The sequence below is a fragment of the Aethalodelphis obliquidens genome, unplaced genomic scaffold (assembly GCF_003676395.1).
Source record: "Aethalodelphis obliquidens isolate GAN/ISIS:26980383/991018 unplaced genomic scaffold, ASM367639v1 scaffold22, whole genome shotgun sequence".
NCBI lineage: Eukaryota > Metazoa > Chordata > Mammalia > Artiodactyla > Delphinidae > Aethalodelphis > Aethalodelphis obliquidens.
The window spans coordinates 11,773,857-11,801,145 of record NW_020837966.1 but is presented as its reverse complement, the minus strand read 5'-3'; the positions used below and the strand labels follow the sequence as shown (position 1 = coordinate 11,801,145).

The following is a 27,289-nucleotide window of genomic DNA, read 5'->3' as shown; positions in this document are numbered from 1 at the left end:
ATGCCAAATGGTTCTCCAGGACCCAGCTGGTACCACGCTCTCTCTCACACAGTGCCTGAAATGTGCACAGTTATTTTTGTTAAATTATATTATTGCTCATGAAGAAGTCTAATATTAAAACAAAATCAACAATGCCCACAGAGAGGGCAGAGAACTCTCCAACCTGCCAGCTGTGTGACTTTGGGAAAATCAAAACCTCTGTGTTTTGGTTTCCTCATCTGTGAGATGATAATACTAACACCTACCTCAGAGGGTCATGATGGGAGTTAATATTTGTAAAGCCCCTAAAACAGTACCTGGCACATGGGTTGAGTCTTGTTGAACACACATTCCACCTATTAAGATGGTGACAGAGTAAAGTCTGGGGCTTTCCCTGACATGGTACATAAACTCTTGGACTTAGAATGCCTAAGGTTTGGAAAGTAGGGAGGACTAAGGAGTCGGGTCTTGGTGGATTTGGAACACTGCAAGATGAGATAATGCTTCTCCAGACCAGGGTCAGAGGTCTCCCTTTGGAAAGGGATCCTTAACGTGTTGGGCTGGGAAGAAAAGAGGAGATGGGGGAGGGAACTCAGGAAGCTACAATAATATTATAATGAGTAAAAGTCTTTGTGCAAGTCTATCTCAAACATTCAGGCATTGATGGGTGTGTGTGTATAATTTAAACTCAGGAACATAGGTATAGCCATAGGGGCTGTGTGTCTTTAAGACATGCCCACCTTTAGATCATATTCTCAAGGAGTCGTTGGTTAAATCATGGCCAGAAATTACAAAAATATTGGGATTTGGGGGATTTAAGTCATATTTACTTAGGTAGAATTCACATACAGTAAAATTCACCCTTTTTAGTGTGCAGTTCTAAGAGTTTGACAAATGTGTGCAGTCATGTAACCATCACCACAATCAAGCTATAGAACATTCCCATCCTCCCTAAAAGTTCCTTTGTGCCTATTTGTGGACAACTCCATCTCCCAACTGCAGCCGTGGCAAGCACCGCTCTACCCCGCCCCCCATAGTTTTGCCTTTTGCAGAATGTCAGTAGAGCTTATCTGACTTTGATCCCAGGTCTGGTGATAACAGCTCTTTTAGCATCCTGTAGCCCTTATCACAATTATAATTATACTGTATATGCAATTGATTGATGAATTGTTCATAGCCTATCTCTACTGCTGGACTTCTGCAGGCATGTCTGAAGGCAGAGATTGGCTGGTTAATTACTGTATCCTCAGCAATACCATCAAGTAGAGGTTCAACACACATTGTTTAATGAGTGAATGAATGAGGGACTCAATGATTATAAGGAAAGTGCTCTAAGACACTATTGATGCAGCAAAAGCAATGCAATATTCAGCGGTATCAAATCTATCATATTGTAAAGCACCAGAGACTATATTATTTAAACATTTTTGAAGAGTAGGCATAGATTTTTTAGTTACACTGGGTCTGAACATTAGCAATCAGAACCATCCTAGGCTACCCCAGGTGCATGATCAGTACCTTCAATTAATTAAAAATAAAATGAAAAAAATTTCAATAATTTAATACTGTCTTTTGCCATTAATTTGTCTAACTATATATTTAAAGCTCTTTATTGCATAATTTTTTTTTTTTTTTTTGCGGTATGCGGGCCTCTCACTGTTGTGGCCTCTCCCGTTGCAGAGCACAGGCTCCGGACGCGCAGGCCCAGCGGCCATGGCTCATGGGCCCAGCCGCTCCGCGGCATGTGGGATCTTCCCGGACCGGGGCACGAACCTGTGTCCCCTGCATCGGCAGGCGGACTCTCAACCACTGCGCCACCAGGGAAGCCCTATTGCATAATTTTTACACTCCATATATTTTGTAGCAAATCTGACATTACTGTGATGCTTAACAGTAAGATCATGAAATCCTCAAAATCCAGCTTATTTTCTGTATGTTCGTCGAGTTCAGAAAGGAGGTCTCTGTATCTTGGTTTGGTTTCTTGTCCCGTAAGAATAAAGAAGAAAAAGCAAAAAACCCGAATTCATCATGCCACCTCGGTTTTACAGATAATACGCAATAGTAAACATGTTATTAACAACATGTCAAGTTGCTACCAGTGCTACTAGTTGAGCACTGTATTAAATCTTTTCATGGGTTATCTCACTAAGTGCTCACAGTGACCTTACTGAATATGAACTATTACTTTCCCACCCTACAGAGGCAATGCCAGAGACTCAGTGAGAATGAAGTGATTTGCCCCAAGCTAGGCAGCTATGAGTGCGGAACCAGGATTCAGCTCATTGGCTACCCGATTCCAGAACCCACACTCAACTGCTACCCTACTTCTCTACAGATACAGATACTGTTATGGTTTCAGAGTACAATCCCTTTGTTATTGGAGGTATCCACTATGTGCTGCACTGAGCATAAGATTATCCAGAAATATGGAATAAAATATGCTAAAAGAAAATATGTGCTTTGGAAGACTGTTCAGCCCTAAGTTTGATCATGAATCAAACCCAAGTTCATAGTCATCAGCAACAGTTTGAAGGAAAACATGTGAAGACACCTAAATGGAGGGGATTTTCAGTTCCAGTCACAGCTCGTGAAATATCTTCCCAAGTGCATCAAAAACGTTAAGGTCATTTGATTCACTGCATTTAGTTTAACCCCAAACACTCATCCATGTGCTGGCTGCAAAAAAAACCATCACAGCCATGACTAAGGCACTTTAGGAGTGATGATACATTCCTCTTACAGGCTTAGACCTTTCATGTTTCTCTAGGCTGTTCCTCAAGAGGTCACACCTATCAGTGAGGGTGAAAGGACCTGTGTCTGTCTCCCTCCAGGAAGAGCTGGAGATAAGACAGAGAGAGAAGCCCTTTACTAGCGTAAAGCACTCTGTTTGCTCAAAGGTCAGAGATGGCTGGAGGTCTTCCTCCTCTTTTTGCTGCATATTTTAAGACCACGGAGCTGGAGGAGGTCCAGACTTCTTGGGGCCTGACCCACCATCTTGCTTTTTATCTTCCTGGCAGTGTTTTTAGGTGCTCAGTTTTACTATCTCTGACTGGCTATAGAGGGCTAAGTCAGATACCCCAAATTATGTTTAGGCTTATGAGAAAGGACATATTCCTTTCAGACCCAGGCCTCAGCCAGAAGGTCTGGCTCCGTTTACCAGAGAACCCTGTGTGAGGATTTAGGAGAAAGCCCAGTTAGCGATGGAGACTCTTATGCTGTACCTGCCTGAGGGACTCTCACGGGGCGGAGCTGGGTGGTTGGTCCAAGACAGCATTCTTTTTTAACTAATTAATTAAATTTATTTTTGTTGCACCGGCTCTTAGTTGTGGCAGGAGGGCTTGTTAGTTGTGGCATGCGGACTTAGTTGTAGCACGCGTGCGGGATCTAGTTCTCCGATCAGGGATGGAACCCGGGCCCCCTGCATTGGGATCATGGAGTCTTACCCACTGGACCACCAGGGAAGTCCCCCAAGACAGCATTCTGACATGACGCTACATGTCTGCTCAGTGGAGGGAAGTTATCACCACTGAGACTGAGGATGCCAGGGCTGAGCAGTCCCCTCAAGTCCCCTGAAATCAGTCTCTGCTCTCAGCTGGAGGAGAGGGCGGGATTGCACCGTGGTCTGGCTGAGTCGGCTGCTAGAGATCCCAGAATGGCTGCCTTTCCCGGTTTAGCCTACACTGAGGGACTCGAGGCTGAAGGTGTCTTTCCTGGTGACTTTGGTTTTAATTCTTTTCCTCTGATGTTCTCAGAGGGATGGCGAATCACATCAGGATGATCCGTCTACTAGGTCCTCATTTTCATACTTGTTAAAAGCTCACTGAGGTTTTGCCAGCTACACGCAGCATTCTTTTTCTCTCTAGTATCTGTCATTTCTTTTGGCCTCTGATGTAAGCCGGTAATATAGGATTTGTTCTCCCACTCTCTCTGTAAAGACTCCCCAGAACTTTGGATCTCTTGTCTAATTCTGCCTGATGTTTATGGCTGAAAAAAATAGCTTTTCTTAAAAAAATTATTTCAAAAATGATATGTGTTTAATATTGGACATTTAGAAAAAATAGGAGCATGTAAAAATAACCCTTTACCCCATTACCCAAAGATAGCTTACTATTATTAACATTTCTTTCCAGTTATTTTTCTGTGTCTCACACTGTAGTACTCTGTGTCTTTCTCTCTCTCTCTCTTTCACACTCACAGACACACACACCCAGGCACACACTCCTTTTAAAAAAATTTATTTTAATTAATTAATTTTAAACATCTTTATTGGAGTATAATTGCTTTACAATGGTGTGTTAGTTTCTGCTGTATAACGAAGTGAATCAGCTATACATATACATATATCCCCATATCTCCTCCCTCTTGCGTCTCCCTCCACCCTCCCTATCTCCCCCCTCTAGGTGGTCACAAAGCACCGAGCTGATCTCCCTGTGCTATGTGACTGCTTCCCACTAGCTGTCTATTTTACATTTGGTAGTGTATATAAGTCCATGCCACTCTCTCACTTTGTTGTAGCTTACCCTTCCCCCACCCATGTCCTCAAGCCCATTCTCTATGTCTGCGTCTTTATTCCTCTCCTGCCCCTATGTTCTTCAGAACCTTTTTTTTAAGATCCCATATGTATGTGTTAGCATACGGTATTTATTTTTCTCCTTCTGACTTACTTCACTCTGTATGACAGTCTCTAGGTCCATCCATCTCACTACAAATAATTCAATTTCATTTCTTTTTATGGCTGAGTAATATTCCATTGTATACATGTGCCACATCTTCTTTATCCATTCATCTGTCGATGGACACTTAAGTTGCCTCCATGTCCTGGCTATTGTAAATAGTGCTGCAATGAACATTGTGGTACATGACTCTTTTTGAATTATGGTTTTCTCAGGGTATACGCCCAGTAGAGGGATGGCTGGGTCATATGGTAGTTCTATTTTTAGTTTTTTAAGGAACCACCATACTGTTTTCTATAGTGGCAGTATCAATTTACATTCCCACCAACAGTGCAAGAGGGTTCCCTTTTCTCCACACCCTCTCCAGCATTTATTGTTTGTAGATTTTCTTTTTTTTTTTTTTGCGGTACTCGGGCCTCTCACTGTTGTGGCCTCTTCTGTTGCAGAGCACAGGCTCCGGATGCGCAGGCTCAGCGGCCATGGCTCACAGGCCCAGCTGCTCCGCGGCATGTGGGATCTTCCCGGACCGGGGCACGAACCCGTGTGCCTTGCATCGGCAGGCGGACTCTCAACCACTGCGCCACCAGGGAAGCCCTGTTTGTAGATTTTTTGATGATGGCCATTCTGACTGGTGTGAGGTGATACCTCATTGTAGTTTTTTTTTTTTTTTTTTCAGTACGCGGGCCTCTCACTGTCGTGGCCTCTCCCGTTGCGGAGCACAGGCTCCGGATGCGCAGGCTCACGGGCCGAGCCACTCCGCAGCATGTGGGATCCTCCTGGACCGGGGCACGAGCCTGCGTCCCCTACATCGGCAGGCAGACTCTCAACAACTGCGCCACCAGGGAAGCCCCCTCACTGTAGTTTTGATTTGCATTTCTCTGATGATTAGTGATGTTGAGCATCCTTTCATGTGTTTGTTGGCAATCTGTATGTCTTCTTTGGAGAAATGTCTATTTAGGTCTTCTGCCCATTTTTGGATTGGGTTGTTTGTTTTTTTGATATTGAGCTGCATGAGCTGCTTATCAATTTTGGAGATTAATCCTTTGTCAGTTGCTACATTTGCAAATATTTTCTCCCATTCTGAGCGTTGTTTTTTGTCTTGTTTATAGTTTCCTTTGCTGTGCAAAAGCTTTTAAGTTTCATTAGGTCCCATTTGTTTATTTTTATTTCCATTTCTCTAGGAGGTGGGTCAAAAAAGATCTTGCTGCACACACTCCTTTTTAACTTTATTATGGAATAATTGACAAATATAATTGTATATATTTAAAGTGTACAGTGTGATGGTTTAATACACATGCGTTGTGGAGTGATTACCAAGATCAAGATAATTAACACATCCATCACCTCACAGAGTTAACTTGTGTGTGTGTGTGTGCGTGTGTGTGGGGAGAATGCTCAAGATCTACCTCAGTGACCTTCAAGCATGCAGTACCGTATCACTAACTATAGTCACCATGCTGTGCATTAGAGCCTCAGAACTTATTCTTCTTAAAATTGGAAATTTGCACCCTCTGACCTATACCACGCCACTTTCCCCTTCCCCTAGCTCCTGGCAACCACCAATCTATTCACTGTTTCTATGAAACAGGCTATAAAAAAAATCACTTGTGGAATTAAAAAAAAAAGCTGATTTCACACACACTCTTTTAAAACAATCATAGATTCACGGGAAGTTGTACCCTTGACCCAGCTTCCCCCAGTGGGTGGCACCTTATATCACTGTGGTATGCTAAAACCATATATATTTATATCTTAAAGGAACTATAATACTGCTCTTTTAAATGTCTCAGAATACACATAGAACCTGAGAGACTGTTTACTTTTAAGTTTTTTCTTGCTCAATCTACCATTAAATGTTGGTGGTTTAGGTTCTGTGTGAGGTCCTCCTTTTTTCTTATGCATTTTCCCTAGGCTACTATTTTCCAAAGTTTGAACATGTACTGCTGGTAGAATGTAACACAGCTTTAGGTGATGCAAGAATAAATATTAAATAAGAATGAACAGTCATCTATATTTTTTACTACCTTCCACTTTTACCCACTGAATTTACATTTAAAATGGTGATCAAGGCTCCTTATAAAATAATTTCCTTTAAGTAGAGCGTTCTCTTAACAAGTTCTAGGTACATTATAATACAGGCTATAGGCAGATATGGGAAAAATATTGAAGATGGTATTCAGGTGGCTGAGGTTTGAGAAAGATGCCTCTAGATGATTTAGGTCACTTCCTTCTGTTCAGTAACCATTTTCACATTGCCCACTCTCACTGTTACAGATCTCTATTCTGACCTTCCCGCTCACATATCCTGTTGCTGTCCGAGTTTCTCCACTTGACAGTTTCAAGGACATCTTAAACTTGACACGTGCTAACAGAACTCATCACCTGCCCCCACCTCCCTCCCTACCTCAAATCTGCTTATTCTCCAGCCTTCCTCTTCTCTGGAAACGGAACCACCGCCCACTTCCTCCCACGGTCAGAACTGAGGTATCATATTTGTCCCCCTTGCTCTTCAGCCCTCATGGTTATCAGATCCCGTTCATTCCACCTTCCAGATGCCTCCCATATTTGGTGCCTTAGTCCAAACCAACATCTTCTGTTTGGACTCCCTTCCCACGGTTCCTCTTTTCTTCGTTTCACTCCCCATCCCAACCACAGTCTCATCTCCTACTGCAGCTGGTGTAATTCCTTCGACCCGGATTTAGAAACTTCCCTGGCTTCCTCCTGCCCTCACGCTATGCCTCTGTAAGAAGTGGCTTCTCTTCACCCCCCCGGCCTCCTCTTCCGCTGCTTCCTACTTCCCTTCCTCTTCTCACCAATACTTGCCCTCATAGGTCTTTGACATGCTTTATGCCAAATCCTCTGCCGGGCATGCCATCATTCTCATCCTGCACGCACCCCGCCCCCGGTCCCTGCTCACTCTTGATCTCCTTCTTCAGATCTTAGCTATACCTTAATTTCCCAGGAGCTCTTTTTTGACCACCAAGCCCAAGATGGTCCCTCTGTTTTATTCTGTCACTGCACGTTCTACTCTTTCACGGTCCTCTGACTATTTCTAATTACTTTTTCAGCACATCTCTCTACTCTGCTTGATTGTTAGCTTGTTCACTGCATTAACCCCAGGGCACAGCTCATTTCCTGGCGTAGGGTAGGTGTCCAATAAACATTTGTGGAATGAAGCAACATAATGGTAACTTCGAGCTGGAGTTGTTGACTCTTTGGGCCAGCCGTTATGGCGTGGCCCCCTGTTTCTTGGTACCTATTAGTTCTCTTACCTCTGTGAAATTCCTATATTGGGTTTGCAGTAGATTTTTGGCAGTAGCTTTCCCAAGTTTGCCATCAGGGTCAGAAAAGTTTCTGAAAATCATAGCGGCAGTGGCGATGGCTTTTTCCAGATCTGAACCATTGCGTAGAGCTGTGAAAGAAGAAATGTACAACTGTGTAGCCTAGGTTAGAAATGACCCTTCCCCAGACATGAGGCTCTACCTTCCAGGGGAACTTAGGGAACAGGGATGGAAGGTTTGTGTCAATGTGATCCTGGCCTTGGGCTCTTTGCCACCTATCTGGGAGTGGGACATGGGGGAGTCTGATCCTTGACCTTTAAACCATGGAGAACAAAAGTCCCTCAGTAGCAATTAGAATTAGTAGAATTAGGATGAGATTTATCACCCTCTTCCCCTGTGACCTTGGGAAAACACCTGACCTCTCTAAGCCTTGGTCTTCCGACGTGTTAATTTCATTCAGTTATTCAACAAATCTTTATAGAGCATCTACCGTGTGCTTGGCTCAGTCCCTGGCATTAAGGATACCTCATTGAATAAGACAAAGTCCTGCTCTTGTGGAGTTTATATTCTGTGTCAGATAGAGCATCACCACATGCCAGTGTGATAAAGGAGAATGATATCCAGGACAAGTCCTTTGATATCATGATAGACAAGGGATCTCTTTGAATCATGGCCTCAATCACAGTGATCTAGCTGGTTTCTCTGATTTAAATTCCTTGAAAGGATGGTACTAGCTCAGTCCCTTCCAGTGGGTAGCACATAGTGAACTCTGAGAAGTGCACGAAGGACAGTGAAGAAAAATCTTATCCTCTCTGTTCTCTCAGTCCCCAATACATCCCCTATTATAGAACTTTTCCTGCTTTACACTTATTGCATGTTTAATCATCTTTCTCTCTAACTAGAATACAAGCTCCATGAGGCCAGAGATCATAGCTTTTTTTATCACTATATTCCCAGTGACCAGCACAAATGCCTGCTATGTAGTAGGCGCCAGTAAATGCTGTTTAATGAATGAATAGGAAGAAGAGAAAACAAAATCCAACAGCTTTCTGCCCAGGTAAAGTGCAACAATCATGGATTCAAAGAAAGATGATCAGTCAGATATTTGTGACTTTTGTATCGAGCACTTACTGTGTTTCTGGTACTTTCTGAGCTGTTCAGCACATAGAAGTGACAGAACCAGATGTGGCCTCTGCTCTCATCTATATTACAATCTAGTGGGGTAATAAATAATAATCAAGAGGATATCTGTGTATACATATATTTGTTTTATACATATTTCACAATTATTTATTTATCCATATACACATATATTATGCATAATTGCAACTTGTATGAGGCAAAGAAGGTATAGAAACAGAAGAAATAGAAAATTACACAGTAGGTCTCAGAGGAAAAGTACTGAGATAGGTTGTCTTGGAGGCATCTACTATATAAGTAGATTAATATTTAAGCTAAGACCAATACGGTGGGAAGGACCTGCCATCTAAAGGGTGGGGTGGGTCAGCCTGGGATTAGGGTTGTTTTGAGTGTTCCAGGCTCAGGTAACAGCATATGTGAAGGCTCAGATCAGGAGTCTGGCACATTGGAGGAGCTGAAAGGAGACAGTTGCGGCTGGAGTCTAGAGGCTGAAAGTGTGTTTCATTAGAAAGGTTGGCAGGGGCTAGACCATCCAGGGCTCCTAGGTTCTGGAAAGGAATCAGGATTTTCCATCAGATGTACAGAGAGGGCATTAAAAGATTTTAAGCATTTAGTTTTTTTTTTTTTTTTAATTAAAGTTCAATACACAACATGGTTAATCAACTATACCCCAATATAAAATAAAAATTTAAAAAAAAGTTAGATGGAATGACAAGAGTTAAGAGGAATGGATGAAGGGAAAACAACTGTGGACCTTCTCAGTTTTTACTGTATCTCTGAACAGGAATCCGACTAAACGGTAAAGGGTGTATATAAACATCTGCCAAAGCATTCTAATCAATGTGTTGGCCTCTCTCTCTCTTGCATGAGGAAATGTGTGTCCTCTCCATCCCCCCGTGTCATTTCACCCACAATTAGGCCGAAGCTTGAGGCATTCGGACTTCCTGGTCCCGCAAATGGATAACTCTTTTTTGCCCCCCACTCAAGAGTACCCACTTATTTGCTCCAAGCTAGAGCAAGTCAAGGACATGTGTGTAAGCAGCAATCTGGTTGGGATAGGAAGTTGGAGCTGCCATTTATTGTGCATCTATTGTGTGCCAGATACTTTAATAAATTGTATATTTACTTCTCATAACCACCATACGGATTATTATACCATTTAAATTTTTATTGTATTTTTAACCTTTTTATTTTGATATGATTATAAATTTACAGGAAATTGCCAATGAATACGCAAAAACAATCTCCCACACCTGTTCCCCCAAGAAACATCTTGCATAATTACAGTACAACATCTATAGCAAGAAACTGACATTGATACAATCCACAGTTTGTTCAGATTTTACCAGTTACATATTCCCTCATCCTCTGTGTGCGTGTGTGTGTAGTTCTAGGCAATATTACCAAATGTGTACCTTTGTGTAACTATCACCACAATCAATATACAGAACTGTACCACCAACATAAGATTCTCTCATAGTAACCCTTTATAGTAACAGCCAATCTTTCTACCTGCCCCCTCCCCCATCCCTAACCCCTGGCAATCACTAATCTGTTCTCCATCTTCATGTTATGAAACAACACATGTTCTGTGAATGGAATCATACAGAAGTTCTCTGAGAATGGCTTTTTAAACTCAGCATCATTCCTTTGAGTTTTTTTTTTCTGTTTTTATTTTTTTATTGGGGTATAGTTGCTTTACAATGTTGTGATTCCCTTGCGTTTTTTAAAAAATAAATTTATTTATTTGATTTTTGACTGCGTTGGGTCTCCGTTGCTGCGAGCAGGTTTTCTCTAGTTGCAGCGAGCAGAGCTACTCTTTGTTGCAGTGGGCAGGCTTCTCATTGTCGTGGCTTCTCTTGCTGTGGAGCACGGGCTCTAGGTGCACGGGCTTCAGTAGTTTGGCCACACAGGCTCAGTAGTTGTGGCACACAGGCTTTGTTGCTCCACGGCACGTGGGATCTTCCTGGACCAGGGCTCGAACCCATGTCCCCTGCACTGGCAGGCGGATTCTTAACTATTTCGCCACCAGGGAAGCCCCTCCCTTGCATTTTATCCAAGTTGTTGCATGTAGTGATGGTATTTTCCTTTTCATTGAGTAGTATTCCATGATATGTATGTACCACATTCACCACCAAAGGACATTTGAGATGTTTACAGTTTTGACTATTTTAGTCCCCTTCCCACATAAAGTTGAGAATAAGTTTGTCTGTTTTTTTTTTAAAACAACTTGAATGTTGTTATATTTCATTAAACTTAGAGAGCAACTTGGGGAGAACTGATATCTACTATGTTGACTCTTCCAACCCATGAACACTGTATGTCTCTCCATGATTATACCATCGTATAGATGAAGAAAGGATAGGATCTTGCTGAGGACACATTAATAAGTGGCAGAGCTTGAATATGAATCCATGTTGAAAACATAAGCCTTAAGAAGACAGGAATGTTTTGCCTGTCTTCTCTTCTGTGGAAACTTCAGCACTCAGAACAGTGCCTAGGATCTAGGAGGTGCTTCACGAATCTGTCGAATCAACGTCTGCAGAATCCGTGCCCTTAGCTTCTTACTCCTTGATTTCCTCTTTGGTTTCTGATCCTCAGTCCCATCCTGACCTGTGGCTTCTGTCTGCTAGTCCAGTGGCTGGCTCTCCATCTAGACTACTATCCCAGACTCAGAAAGTTCCCTGCTTCTTTGCATTCAATTTTTAGCTCTTTTCCCTCCTACCCTTATCCACCTCTTCCCTTCACTTCTGCCACATCCTGAAACCCACATTTAAAATTGGAATTTTTTGGCTTCCCTGGTGGCACAGTGGTTGGAAGTCCGCCTGCCAGTGCAGGGGACATGAGTTCGAGCCCTGGTCCAGGAAGATCCCACATGCTGTGGAGCAACTGAGCCCGTGCGCCACAACTACTGAGCCTGCAAGCCACAACTACTGAAGCCCGCACGCCTAGAGCCCGTGCTCCACAACAGGAGAGGCCACTGCAGTGAGAAGCCCGTGTGCCACAACTACTGAGCCTGTGCTCTAGAGCCCGCGTGCCACAACTACTGAAGCCCATGCACCACAACTACTGAAGCCCTCGCACCTAGAGCCCATGCTCCGCAACAGGAGAGGCCACTGCAGTGAGAAGCCCGTACACCGCAACGAAGAGTAGCCCCCGCTCACCACAACTAGAGAAAGCCTGCGCGCAGCAACAAAGACCCAATGCAGCCAAAAATAAATAAATTAAAAAAGTAAAATTGGGATTTTTTTCCTCAATTACCTAAAATTTTCCTGCTCATCAAAAACAAGGAGATGGCATATTTCTTTTATCTCATGTCTCCCTTCCCTGGAAGGTGGGGTTGAGGTGGTGAGGAGCTGTATGGCGGTAACTTGGCATTTAAGCAGCTAAAGAATAAACTCTGTTTATAAATAGTCTTGCTTTTTTTTTTTTTTTTTTTTTTTTTTTTTTGCGGTATGCGGGCCTCTCTCTGTTGTGGCCTCTCCCGTTGCGGAGCACAGGCTCCGGACGCGCAGGCTCAGCGGCCATAGCTCGTCGGCCTAGGCGCTCCGCGGCACGTGGGATCTTCCCGGACCGGGGCACGAACCCGTGTCCCCTGCATCGGCAGGCAGACTCTCAACCACTGCACCACCAGGGAAGCCCCTATAAATAGTCTTGCTTTTAAGAAGCAAAGTGCTTAGAAGAAACACCTTAATTCCTTTGGAGGTAAATGTCCGTTCTGTAACTTTTACCAGTTGGTTTATTTATTCATAACCCAGAATAACTAGACAGGGCTTTAGTATGGGTTGTTTTGCTGGGTCTGAGACTTCTCATGGGGAACAGTAACCTCTTCCTCTCCTGGCTGTGCCCTTCTGGAAAGGAACGGGTGAGCTTCCAAGCTGTGAGTGAGCTTGCAAGTAATGATGGACACCTTTCTTTTTTTTCTTTTTTTCTTTTTTTTGCGGTACGCGGGCCTCTCACTGTTGTGGCCTCTCCCGTTGCAGAGCACAGGCTCTGGACGCGCAGGCTCAGCGACCGTGGCTCACGGGCTCAGCTGCTCCGCGGCATGTGGGATCTTCCCGGACTGGGGCACGAACCCGTGTCCCCTCCATCGGCAGGCGGACTCTCAACCACTGCGCCACCAGGGAAGCCCTAGATACCTTTCTTGCTTACTATGTGCCAGATGCCTTTCAAACATAAGCTTATTTAATGCTTCATAAACCCAGAAGGGTAGGTACTATTTGTGTCTCTATTTTACGTATTGGAAACTGACACATGGAGAGATTAAGAATCTTAAGGTCACATTGCTCCCGGGTGGCAGAGGAAAGATTCGAAAGTCTGTCTGCCTTCAAAGGCCACAGAAAGATCTGCCACTTTGGAATAACTCCTTCTAAGGGCATCTCCATGGAGGCTGCGGAACCAGACGTTCCCCAGTCCTCTGATGAAGTTCAGGTCTGACGGCTCTCTAAATGGGGACTCCATCTGGACTAGCCCACTTCTCTTCCTTCTCCTCCATTCATTTTAACACAGCATGCATTTTCCCTGACTGTAAAATAACATATGCTCGTGGTAAAAACCGAACTAGAAAAAAATTGAAAATAAAAGATAAAAACGAACTCCGCTTATCCTACCAATACTGATGAGACTTTGTGAGGCGTTGTTTGGTTTCCTCTTTTTATGGTTGGGTTCTTCCCTTAATAAACTCAGTGTGTTGCCTCCTAATTCCTGCCCTGCCTGCCTCACAGAGCTGTGGGCGAATATGTGAAAGCATATTGTAAAGAGCGAAGCGCCATTAAAAATGCAAAGGATTGATGTTTCTTCTTGGGTCTTTTATTGCCTCTCTTGCCTTTGGAAGGCGGGTGGGGGGTGTGAATCCAGGCACATCACGTCTACATTTCCTGCTAGCTCCTACCTCGCTTTTTATGCTTTAATAATACTAAACTGTCTGCAGTTCCTTACACACTCTGTCCTCCCAGCAAGTACTTATTGCCGGGCCTTGTCCTAGTTCTGGGGACAGAGCAATATTAAAAGAGAACAACTCCTTGGTTCCTGGAGCTTGCATTGTGATGGACGATTATGGAGCCCACGCTCTGTATGCCAGCCACTTCTTTATGGGGTGTATATGATTCGACTCATTTAATTCTTACATCAGTCCTCCGAGGTGGGTTCCAGTATCATCTCCACTTTATAGATGAGGAAACTGAAGCACAGAGAGGTTAAGTAGCTTGCTTAAGGTCACACAGTCTGTTTCCTCACTGTGATGCATGATACCTCTAGATCTCGTTTTGCAGGCAGTGTATCCTGCAGGATTCTTTCCCAAACCCTGGGATAGGGCTACCTGCCCCTCCTTTGTGCTTTTCTACTTCCCTAAACATAAGCTTGTCATAACCTTCAGACTGAAACACTGTTTATCTGTCTCAATTACCTTCTAGATCAGTGCTGTCCAAAAGAAATGTAATACGAGCCCGAATTATAATGAATTTTTTTCTAAGTAGCCACATTAAAAAAGTAAAATGATTCAGATAAAATTATTTTAGAAATATATTATTTAACCCGATTTATCAAAATATCATTTCAGCATGTCATCAACATGAACAAATTACTCAGATACGTTACACTTCTTTCTACTAAGTCTCTTAAATCTGTCATATATTTTAAACTTGCAGCACAACTGGATTCAAATTAGCCTCATTTTAAGTGTTCCATACCCACAGGTGGCTAGTGGCTACCATATGGGACAGTGCAGCTCTAGACTGTATGTTCCCTGAGGGCAGTCACTGCATCTTATTTATCATTGCATTCATTCCCAGGCCCTGGCGTGTTGTAGGCCTTAGCATAGACATGTGCTGAACTGAGCTGACTTGAACTTGAGAACAATCCCTGCCTCTTTCTCCTCACTTGCCCTGGAAAGTGGAACCTAAAATGTGAAACATTTCATCTAGTGAGTTCCTAACACTTTAGTGTAGTAGAAACACAAACCTCAGTACAGCAAAGTGTCAGAATCACCTCATTTTAGAACTTTTCTTAATATTAGTTATTTTTTCAAACAAAGAAATGAAGACCTACAGGAGAAACGTGGTTTTTCCCAGTATGCATCAGTCGTACATGGCAGAACTAAAAATTAGATCTCTTCTGTTTTCTTGCTAGATCGATAGTTTCCCCAATACTCTAGCACTTTTCAAACTTTTCCACGATAAAACTACGTTGGATGCGACAGGCAAATATGTACTCAACACCCATTTCTATCCACCTCCCCCAAGAGATCAAGGGCATAAGCCCAAACAGCCAGAAGTGAAAATGTGGGTTGGTACTGACTTCTATTCCATGATCTAGCCCTGCTTGATTTCAGGGAATAACACTTAAAATTACCATTGAATAAAATACATTCTGGCAAGATGAGCCATATTTATCCTGTGTTTTCTTAAGGCATGGGAATAATGTGGCCCAGTTGTCTACTGTAAGGAGTCTGGTGCCAGGAATGATGTGTGTGTGTGTGTGTGTCTGTGTGTCTGTGTGTCTGTGTATTGGTGGGCAGTGTGGATGAGAGAGAGTTACACTCCCCCCTCAGCCTCTCAGAGGAGGCTGTTATATGAGAAATGTCATGGGTATTTATCATGTCATGGACATGATATTTTGTCATTGACATTATCAAAAGTGCCTGAAATTGTGAAACAGAAATCATAGGTCTCTTGTGTTGTGACAGTGTAACAATAATATTCTCACCAAGATGAAGATTTATTTCAATAGAAATATAAAGCATCTCCTCTGGAGACATAGACCAGCCATCTAGGAGGAAAAATAACTGCAATATAATAGAATCCAGCTGTGCTTGTTACTCTATAAAGAAGCCACATGTTTTGGAATAAGATAATGATCCCAGTGTATGAGTATATTTTTTCTTATACTGTTATTTCCATGACAGCATTGTTGGCTCTAAAAATATTTTACCTATAAAATGGAATGCTGACGGCAAATGTTTACACCTTGGGAGTTTGCCACACTATGTCTTGATCAATCAACAGAGGCAGTTGGGGACTGATTGCATCCTGAATACCACTGAAGGTTTATGAGTCAGATGCTGACTTGGACACACTGAGGATACTGCCCATGGAGGGCCAACTGGCCATGGTGGGATGAACACTGAATTAGGAGTCAGGGATCCATGCTCCTATTATAGCTGGGCCTTTAAATTTGGGTGAGCTAATTCCTACCACTGGACCTCAATTCCCAAATGTTTAAAAAGAACATCAGGGACTTCCCTGATGGCGCAGTGGTTAAGAATCCGCCTGCCAATGCAAGGGACATGGGTTCGAGCCCTGGTCTGGGAAGATCCCACATGCCGTGGAGCAACAAAGCCTGTGTGCCACAAGTAGTGAGCCTGCTCTCTACAGCTCGCAAGCCACAACTATTGAAGCCTGCATGCCTAGAGCCCATGCTCCACAACAAAGAGAAGCCACCGCAATGAGAAGCCTGCACACCACAAGGAACAGTAGCCCCCGCTCGCCACAACTAGAGAAAGCCCGCGCGCAGCAACGAAGACCCAATGCAGCCCAAAATAAATAAATTTATAAAAAAATAAAAACAAGAATAAAAAGAACATCATAAATGCTTGATGATTTATCTACAAGTTCTCTTACATCGTTGGCATTCTTTGGTGTCCTATTAACTCTTGGCATGCTCTCATGGTAGAGAAGAAACACATACATCTCTGTCACACCAGGCCTTACCTTTTATTAAAGCCAGTTGTTTGGATATTGAAATGCTGCCAACAAAATGATAGAAACATAATGATTCTAGGAGTTTGGGTATTGATGTCAGCATCTAAAGTAGAGCAATATAATGATTTAAAAATTAATTTATTTTCAGTAAATCTGCCCTGAGCATTCTGGTGGAGCTGCCATCTGTCTTTCAAAATCCTTTCTCCCTTTGTCACATGGTAAAGAAGTACAATACTCGGCAATGGCTGGCCCACATATCCTAGCCTTTTGTGCAGCCTTTTGTGACCGTATGACCAAATGCCCTCCAATGGAAAAGGAGCAGAAGAGAAGTGGTTGCCTTCTATGCAGCCTCTTCCCGTGCCCTTTCCTGTTTCCAGCCAATTAACACAGAAATTATCAGGAGTACTTTGCAAGCCACAAGCCCCATCAGCCTGTGTCCCTACATGGTGCCATGGAGTAGGACTGCCATCCACCTGGAACCCTGACTCTGAACTGTCACATGAAAAAGAAAAAAATAACTTCTTGTTCTGTAAAAGACTGAGGATTTGAAGTGTTATTTGTTCCAGCAGCTTAGCCTACCTAAGAATCTACATACTGTGCTAGGGCGTGGGGACGCATCAGTGAATGACTGAGATGTTCCCACACTCTTGGGGCTTAGAGTCTAGCGCAGAAGGCAGATGTTCAACCCGTGATTCAATACAGAGCAATGGCAGAGCGCATACAGAGGGCAGGGAAGGATTAACCCAGTCTACAGGTCAGGGTAATGGTATTTTATCTCAACCAAATGAATCATTAGGTGAAGAAGGAGGAAGAGTGTTCCAAGCAGAGGGAACAGTGCGTGCTGAGCCCTGGAAGCGGGAGAAAGCATGGCAAGATTGAAGAACCAGAGGAAGAACAGCATGGCTGGAACATGGAGAGGGAAGGAGAGAGTGGTGGAAGAGGAGGCTGCAGTCACGGGTCAGGACCAGAGCACTTGGAGTGAGCCTTAGAACGGACCCAGGTTGTTAGCCTAAGGGTAGTGGGAAGGAAAGGGGTGGCATGATCAGATCTGCATTTGGGGAAGTTATTCCACCTGATATATGGGAAGGAGAGTGGAACGGGACCAGATGGGAGGCAGGGAGATGGACCTTGCTGCTCCCTTATAAAAAGCAGACAAGGGCTTCCCTGGTGGCGCAGTGGTCGAGAGTCCGCCTGCCGATGCAGGGGACGCGGGTTCGTGCCCCGGTCCGGGAGGGTCCCGCGTGCCGCGGAGTGGCTGGGCCCGTGGGCCGTGGCCGCTGGGCCTCCGTGTCCGGAGCCTGTGCTCTGCGGCGGGAGGGGCCACAGCGCAAAAAAACAAAACAAACAAACAAAAACACTCTGTACCCTTATCTCCTTCATAGGACAAAGGATGTGCACTTTATCCCACGTACACTTTACACGACGTACACTTGCAACATGGCTCGTGTTATTTTCTTTTGCCACGATCTCCTCCATCAGAGCGTGAGGCCCTTGACAGCAAGAGTTCTGCAGATTCTCCATAACTCCTACCCCTGGCCCAGCAGAATACCTGGCACCTGTCAAGTGTTCAAAAACTTTTTTGAACTAAAGCAGGTCCCCTAAAGGGAATTACGTAAGGAAGAATATTTTTCATTTATTAGGCATAAATTCACACATTTGCATGATCGGAAACAACCCCCCTCTCTCATGGATAATTTGAAAGCATATGTCATACCCTTAAAAGCATTACCAATTTTGATTTACAAATGTTTTTCAAGAGGCAATCAAAGACATTTGTGTTAATTGTATCACTTTTTCAGTTTGCAATCAAAGCTGCAAATTTGTTCTCTTTAATTTTCCAACTCAGTTGAAAGCGGGATTGAGGTGGGTAACAGGCACCAAACTGGCACCATTTTGGCTACCAAGTTGTAGCCATGAGCTCTGGAAATAGACCTGCAAGCTTAAATGAAACTCGATAAAGGACAGCCAAGCGCCACTGACCTTCTGGGCATTGTCCTAGGTGCTAAAGTAGATGTTGCGGCTGCAGAAGGGTTGGGCTCCCCTTCCAAGTGGAGTGCTTGGTCCTGGGTACCGTGCATACAGCCATGCATACTCTGCTCTCCTGTTGTGTGTTGGCCCTTCCTAAGCGACAGTGACTTGCCCACTGTTACTACTGTCATTCGTTCCATGGCAACTATACAGTGGCCCTTGTAGAAGAGCCTTTCCCTAGTGTTATTTGCAGGCAGACATTAAACCAGTCATGCCATAGTCAACACATATTTGAGTGTCTGCTGTGGGTCAGACACCGTACAAGGTACTGGGGACACAACAGTGAGAAAACTCAGCCATGGACTTTGATCCCAGAGAGCTTAGTGGTCAAGACTGATATTAATCACGTAATCACAAAAGAAGTCACCCCTGTGACCATACCGTGCAAGGGGGATGCTATGAGGTTGCTGTCAGTCAGGGAGGTGAGGGAGACACCCCTGGGGAAGTGATGTTTGATGCCGAGTAGGATGGAATGAAGTAGGTGAAAGGGCAAGGGATCCACATTGTAGGCAGATGGAACAGCCTGTGGTAAACCCAGTGGCAGGAGGGAGTGTGGTGATTGGGAGGGACTGAAAGAAGGCCAGGGTAGCTGGACCAGAGAGGCTGAGGGGGAGGGAGGCTCCAGGTGAGGATGAAGAGGAGGCACGGTGACTAGACAACGCAGGACCTGGGAGGCCACGGTAGGGAATTTTCACTTTATGTCAAGAGAATAGGAAACCATTTGTGAGTTTTAGGCAAGGAGGCTGATAAACTTAGATTTACAGTCTGGAGACGTCACTCAGTCTTCAGCGTGAACAATGGTTTAGAGAAACGAACAGAGTAAATTCAGCAAGACCAGTAGGAAGGCTATTTCTCTTGTGTTTGCTTAGAGCTTGCTCTGTAAAAGCTGGGGGATGTCAGCTCAGTCAAATGAGTCTGGGTCAGGGAAGACATGACCAGCGATTACTTAGATCACTGGTGAGTTGATGGGTGAGAGGAGATAGATCTCAAGAGAAGCCAGGAATAGTCATTGTTCCGGCTTCTGCTTGGCTCCAGGGACACTGCTGTCATTACTGCATCACTGGTCATTGCTCCAGCATATGGCCACTCCACTTGCTCATTAATGGCCTGCTTCTCTTTATGGTTTTCTTTTCTGTCCTCCCTCTACCTCCCGACTAATTTCCTTAGCATTTTTCATTTAAATACGGGAGGGAGAGAGAGTTTGATTGATCTCACTAATTACTGTTGCCCGTACTGGTCAGAGTTTTAATGCCAGCCCGCCCCATCGGTTGTCAGTTAACCTATGCAATTAGCTCCCTCGGAGCAGGTGATGACACTAAGCTAGCTTCACTGCCCACGTTAAAACCAACAGCTGGTTTCCTCAGCGGAGAGCTCTGAGTAGGTTTCTGAGAATCTGGATTTGTAAGAAACACGCCAGATGATTCTGACATGGACTGTATTGCAGAACTGTTGGCAGTGGTTAAAAAGAGGCTCTGGAGTAGTTTGAATTCTGACTCTGCCATTTACTATCTATCTGTGTTGCCTGGGATAAGATCTTTAAAATGGCTAAGTCTACTTTCTCATTTATAAAATAATACTTTCCTCATGGAAATACGTTTCTCATGGAAAGCACAGTGTCTGATACACAGGGAGCAATCAATAATAGACACAGAGAAGATGACAGTAGAGATGACGTGTCATCAGGATCCTGGCAGGACACAGACTCTAACTCGGATGGCATCAGAGACACCCATGAAGGGATCACTCAGCGGTCACAGTTAGGAAAATAAACATGGATGTCAAGGCACCCAGAGACTAGAAGCGATGGGAGACTTATCACTCATGTCCTGAAGGAGCAAGGAGAGGAAATCAGATGATGGAGCCCAGAGAGGGCAGGATTCTTGGAGCAGGGGCCACTTGACAGAAGTCGTGGATGAAGGGAGACAGCCGCGGCTACAAATGAGGCAAATCAGGGAGGGAGTGGGGAAGAGATACCCCAGGCTCTGATCTCCAGCCTGTGCCTCCCGTTGACCAAACCAATCAGGGAACCAGCAGGAAGGAGGCCTGGGAGGTGGAGTCTGAGAAATCAACCTCTTGGGGCAGAGACTGGAATAGGAGGGTGGGGTAAACAAATGGGCGAGAAGCATGATGATGATGGTGATGACGATGGTGCTGATGGAAGCAAAATACTGGGAATCAGGTTTATTCATAACCTTCTCCTCAAGACTGAATCAAACTTAGGATCAAAAAGGCGTAGCAGGGCTTCCCTGGTGGCGCAGTGGTTAAGAATCTGCCTGCCAAGGCAGGGGACACGGGTTCGAGCCCTGGTCCGGGAAGATCCCACATGCCGCGGAGCAACTAAGCCCGTGCGCCACAACTACTGAGCCCGTGCTCTAGAGCCTGTGAGCCACAACTACTGAACCTGCGTGTCACAACTACTGAAGCCTGCATGCCTAGAGCCCGTGCTCCGCAACAAGAGAAGCCACCGCAATGAGAAGCCCGTGCACCATAACGAAGAGTAGCCCCCGCTCGCCGCAACTAGAGAAAGCCCGCGCGGAGCAACGAAGACCCAACGCAGCCAAAAAAAAAAAAAAAGGCATAGCAGTATTTACAGACAGTTCAGGTGATAATATATCATTTTCCCCTATACCTGAATTTCACAGTATCATGGAACATAGACTATTTACACACAGTGTCAAAGCATCTGGAAAAAACATTAAAAAAATGTTTGGGGCTTCCCTGGTGGTGCAGTGGTTGACAGTCCGCCTGCTGATGCAGGGGATGTGGGTTCGTGCCCCGGTCCGGGAGGATCCCACATGCCGCGGGGCGGCCTGGGATATATGTTGCAAAAAGAAACCCCAGGGAATCCAGTGCCTTGTGGTTTGAATCCTGGAGTCCCTTAAGTCTGTCTTCTCTCCTCCACCTTTTACACTTGTGTTTGTTTTGCGTATAATGTCCAGGGTTTTTAGCTGTACTTAGTAGGAGGATTAGGGAAAATATGTCTACTCCATCTTCCCAGAAATGGAAGTCCCTGGGCAACTTTAGAAACATTAGCTTATTTAAATACTTGCAGTGTAATAACAAACAAGCTCAGAGAGCTTAAGTAACCTGCCCAAGAGCCTGTTTTCGGACCTGATACCTACAGCTTATATACCCTCACTCACGATGCTTCTTTGCCAGTAACGGTACCCGCCTTTATGGAACTCCATGCATCCCGGTCAGTGTCCCAGTTGCCTCCACATACTGTGTAGCTGGGTCCTTATTTATTTATTTAGCCTCTATAATAACTTTGGTATCTACATTTTGTCAACCTATTTCTGTATGTCTGTGCTGTTGTGATGCCCTAATGGTCGGCATTGGGATGATCCTGTCTTTATAACGGGACCCTGCTATTAAACCCCTATGGTGACGGCCAGCACACTCCCACAGAAGGGTAGAGATTCAGGCTTTCTGAAAATACAGTTAGTACGTAGCAGAATTTGACCCTCACACGTTACATATTTTATGCGATATCTTTTTCGTCCGTCTGTTTTTAATCAAACAGTTATTTTGGATTTGTTATCCACAAGCCAGCAGGCACTGGGGCCCCAAGCTTGTCAACAATGCAAGGGGCTCCCTTGTCAGACTCCTCTCCTCTCTTTGGTTGGTCATTGTTGGCAAAACCACATGAAAAAAACAAAACAAAAACAAAAACGTGGCTTTGCTATGGGCCGAGCTGGTGAAGTTGCCAGCAGATGGCTTAAAGCATTTAACTACCTGCCCTTATGTAGTGAAAATTGGATTTCTGAATAAGAATGCTCGATGTTTTATTGGTCTGGGCTTTAATTATCTTACCATGTAATGGGAGAAGAAGTGAGAGCCTTTCATTTTCCACTGCTGACTGTCATTTTGCAGACCTTTCTGACGCTTGCTTGAGAGGGAAAACTGCTTCTACTGGTCACTGGAGCAGCCTGCGGCCCCTGCATGAATAAAACATGACGGGTAATTTCTGTGATGCGGCCAACACACATGTATGTAGAATCGATGCTTATTATCCCGTCAATTAACAGAGATAATTAAAAAGATTTTAAGCTTTGTGATTGTCGGGAATCCCCCACTCACGAAGAGGGTCTCTAATTTCTTTGGTTAATCCTTGGGTTCTTAAGTTAGGATTTTAATGCCCACAGGGAGAAGGAATCAGACGAAAATGCTCAGCTCCAGAAAATATGCTTAAAGAGGTTTGACGTTCGAAAGACTGAAGGAATTGTTCATCCTGACGATGAAATGCTTGCTTGTATTCTCCTGAGATGGTACCTTAGGCTGGGAAAAGATTTGCTTTCAAAGTCATCTGGGAGTGTTTAATGATATACATTCAAACTTTTAATTTATTTTTTGAATAAATATCACATTTTCAGGCTTTAAACCAAACATATAAAAGGCATAGAGTAAAAATTTCCTTGCTATTACTGTGCCTCATTTCTCCAGTTTTTTTCTTTCCCCTTATAACCACCTTCATCTGAATTAGTTTGAAAGTCTGAATTTTTTTTTTTTTTCCCTCAAAAAATCCCGTGCATGGTTCTCATACAGAATCGCGATTGTCTTACGTCCTTTAGGGGACCAGACACAGAATAAATGAGGACATAAATCCCGAACTATAAAACCAAGGATCCAGGGGAGACATGATAGAGTGATGTTTCCCCCTCTCTCTCCCTTGTGGACCTTTCAGAGGTTGTGTGCCTGCTGCCTGATTTCTAATAAGCCACTTTCTGTGTTTCCAAGAGCGGGAGAAGTCATGGCACTGCTCAGCTCAATAACTGGGAGTGTTTTGAGCCTTTGTTATTGTCCTGGTGGGGATCTTGGCCGTCCCCTCCCCTGTTTCCTTTACTCATTTTTTCTTTTATATTGAAGTATGGTTGATTTACATTGTTGTGTTAATTTCTGCTGTACAGCAAAGCGATTGTTACACAAATATATACATTCTTTTTTTTCATATTCTTTTCCATTATGGTTTATCATGGGATACTGAATATAGTTACCTGTGTTATACAGTAGGACCTTGTTGCTTATCCATTCTATATATGATAGCTTACTTATCTACTCCTGACCTGCCCCAGGGAATTGCAGGGCTCAGCCTTCATTCAGGCCTTTCTTTTTCTCAGTTTATGTCTCCAGCACATGAATTTTCAAACCCAACAGAAGCTTTTTGCTAGGCTGGTGTTAGAGTTTGAGACTAATCTGCACTGAAGAAGTAAAATATAGTATGATATAAATCTCCACTGGTGCTTCTGTGCTGAAGGGAATGTGATTTAACCTGGAGAGACTTGCATTCCCAGAATACTCACAAGGTCTATTTTCCTTTAGCACTTTTGTTTTACTCTATTTTGGACCACCTTCTCACCATAGTGTGTATATGGGGTTTAAATAGATGGTGTTGATCAAACTGTCCTTTTAAAACTTGAAACAGCTGGCAATATGTCTTCCTAGTGGTATGTTTGAAATTGGACGGATACAAATAAAGATAAGCAAGTTGTAAACAGAAATGGCCAATGTTGAGCCCAGCAGAGATATTAATACACTGAAGAATCTATTTGGAGGGTTCTAATTTCCCTAACACAGTATATTTCCTCCTGAGCTCTGACTCTGGGAAGTGGGGCATCAGCAAGTTGCCTTGAACCCCTTAGCGCCTGTCATGGTGATAAATTGTTACACAGCATGTCTGCTTGAGCAAATCCCACTAGCAATTTTAAGTTGCTAAGCCCTTTGTAGGATTCACAGAGCACAGAGTATACCTAAAAATAACACCTAAATAAAAATGAGCTGATACCTCCGTTACCTCCGCCTGACTATCACCGACACCACTTATCAGCAAGAATTCCTATCTATTCGTACACTCTGAGATCACCTCTTTTCAAATATCTAATTTAGAACAAGTGTTACTTTTGGAAGGAACACACTTTGGAATCATTTCTTTATAGTTGCATGAGTTAGAAGAGATTCTTGCTTTATATATATATGTCCATCCATTCATCGATCCATCCATTTACAGAGTCATCCACCATTTGGCGTTCATTAACCAACACAGGTTGGGTGCCAATTGTGTACCAGGCACTGTGTCAAGGCCTTAGGGCTATCTAAACGCAATAAAGTTAATTGAGAGTAAAAATTCAGTTCCTTCGTCATATTTTAAGTGATTAATAGCCACATGTGGCTAGAGGTTACCATATTGGACAGTACAGAAGTTGAATGTCTTTATCACTGTAGAAATTGTCATTGGACAGCATTGCACTAGATTTTAAATCCTGTGTCGATGGAGAATGTGTCAACTTTGTTTACTGCTGTATTTTGGGTATTAAGCACATAGTACTTAGCATACGGGTACTCAATAAACATGTATCGATTGATTGTTTAATTGGCCGAGAGGCTGTTTTGTGAGGAGAGTCAGCTCCACTCAAAAAATGAACTGAGGCTGCGTAGTTATGTGTAGATGAAAAACATTCAAAACATCTCTCTTATCTGTGTCTCTCTAAAAGCTAATTCTGTACTGTCTGTGCTATTTCAGATGGGAATGATCTGAAACACCTGAACAATTTAATAGCTTTCATGTTTCCTTGGCAGTCCTTTCCCTGAACGGTTTCATGTTCCAGAATTTCCAAACAGTTGTGACTAAGCAAGTCGAGACATGCTCAGGTTTGTATTTTTTCAGCAATGGATGGAGTTGGTGCTTTTCCTAAAGGCCTCTAAGCATGAGAAAAGGCCTAGCTATAAATTCAGTGAATATAAAATGTTTAGTAATCATACACTGTCACTAAAAGAAATAGCTTAAGTGTTCAAGAGCTTCTATTCCAGATCACAGAGATCTGGATTTGAATCGTGGCTTCACCACTTAAAACCAATAGCATAAAAGTCCTAGTTTATTTCCTGACATCACACTATAAGGTGAGTACTACTTAAAGAAGAAAAAGGAAACTGAAGCAGAGAGGGGTTAAATTACTTGCCCAAGGTCACACAGCTAATAGTTGTGGGTGAAACCCAGGAGATGTGGGTGAAACCCAGGTAGTCTGATTCCAAGGTCAGTTTTTTTTAACTACAGTGCTCCCATGTGTCTGATCTTGACTTCTTTGTGCCTCAGTTTCCTCATTTGTAAAATAGGGATAATGCTACCTAGCTCACATGAATTGTTGCAAAGATAAAACTCTTGGCCACAGTATCTGCCAGCTACTGTTGGAGTTGTTTTCTCTTAAAGGAAGGTATTCATTAAGAAAAACACTCAGTCTCATCACAAAATAAATATATAAACAACAAGGTTATAACAGTTTTCTTTTACCTATGAGACTGACAAAAACTGAAAATGAGATAACATCCTCATTTGGCTAGGGAGAGGTAAAAAGGGATGCCTGGGAGCTTCCGGGAAGATGGCGGAAGAGTAAGACGCGGAGATCACCTTCTTCCCCACAGATACACCAGAAATACATCTACACTTGGAACAACTCCTACAGAACACCTACTGAACGCTGGCAGAAGACCTCAGACCTCCCAAAAGGCAAGAAACCCCCCATGTACCTGGGTAGGGCAAAAGAAAAATGAAAAAACAGAGACCAAAGGGTAGGGACGGGACCTGCACCAGTGGAAGGGAGCTGTGAAGGAGGAAAAGTTTCCACACATTCAAGCCCCTTCGCGGGCGGAGATTGCGGGTGGCGGAGAGAGGGAGCTTCGGCGCCGCGGAGGAGAGCACAGCAACAGGGGTGCGGAGGGCAAAGCGGAGAGATTCCCGCACAGAGAATCAGGGCCGACCAACACTCACCAGCTCAAGAGGCTTGTCTCCTCACCCTCCGGGGCGGGCGGGGCAGGGAGTTGAGGCTCGGGTTTCGGTCCAAGCGGAGCGCCGGGAGAGGACTGGGGTTGGCGTGCACACAGCCTGAAGCGGTTAGTGCGTCACAGCTAGCTGGGAGGGAGTCCGGGGAAAAGTCTGGACCTGCCGAAGAGGCAAGAGACTTTTTCTTCCCTCTTTGTTTCCTGGTGCGCGAGGAGAGGGGATTAAGAGCGCTGCTTAAAGGAGCTCCAGAGACGGGCGCGAGCCGCGGCTAAAAGCGTGGACAGCAGAGACGGGCATGGGACGCTAAGGCCGCTGCTGCCGCCACCAAGAAGCCTGTGTGCGAGCACAAGTCACTCTCCACACCCCCCTTCCGGGGAGCCTGTGCAGCCCGCCACTGCCAGGTTTCCGTGATTCAGGGACAACTTCCCCGGAAGAACGCACGGCGCGCCTCAGGCTGGTGCAACGTCACGCCGGCCTCTGCCGACGCAGGCCCGCCCCGCACTCCGTGCCCCTCCCTCCCCCACGGCCTGAGTGAGCCAGAGCCCCCGAATCAGCGGCTCCTTTAACCCTGTCCTGTCTGAGCGAAGAACAGACGCCGTCCTGCGACCTACACGCAGTGGCGGGGCCAAATCCAAAGCTGAGACACGGGAGCTGTGAGAACAAAGAAGAGAAAGGGAAATCTCTCCCAGCAGCCTCAGGAGCAGCGGATTAAAGCTCCAC

At 44.3% G+C, this 27,289-nt stretch overlaps 1 protein-coding gene across 2 annotated transcripts; it reads right to left on the bottom strand.

The window, feature by feature from the left end:
- Window positions 1-1,807: 1,807 nt before the first annotated feature.
- On the bottom strand, window positions 1,808-18,860 carry SNTN (sentan, cilia apical structure protein). 2 transcript variants are annotated; one of them, XM_027121302.1, is made up of 5 exons: window positions 18,751-18,860; window positions 16,780-16,814; window positions 7,909-8,064; window positions 2,920-2,977; window positions 1,808-1,985 (listed from the first exon to the last, which is right to left on the bottom strand). In XM_027121302.1, exons 1-5 carry the CDS (start codon window positions 18,858-18,860, stop codon window positions 1,808-1,810), a joined length of 537 nt encoding a protein of 178 aa, XP_026977103.1. The 2 variants fall into 2 exon arrangements, with proteins under 2 accessions (XP_026977103.1, XP_026977104.1); XM_027121303.1 differs by lacking the exon at window positions 2,920-2,977 and having other exon boundaries at window positions 1,808-1,967; window positions 7,926-8,064.
- Window positions 18,861-27,289: the final 8,429 nt, after the last annotated feature.

Excerpts from the sequence above, each read along its gene's own strand:
- SNTN (XM_027121302.1), bottom strand. The coding sequence starts at position 18,860 with ATGCATGGCTGTATGCACGGTACCCAGGACCAAGCACTCCACTTGGAA. Across the intron at positions 16,815-18,750 it reads CCTAGGACAATGCCCAGAAG|CATTTCAATATCCAAACAAC; the intron begins GTCAGTGGCGCT and ends TTTTGTTGGCAG. Across the intron at positions 8,065-16,779 it reads ACAACTGGCTTTAATAAAAG|CTCTACGCAATGGTTCAGAT; the intron begins GTAAGGCCTGGT and ends CTTCTTTCACAG.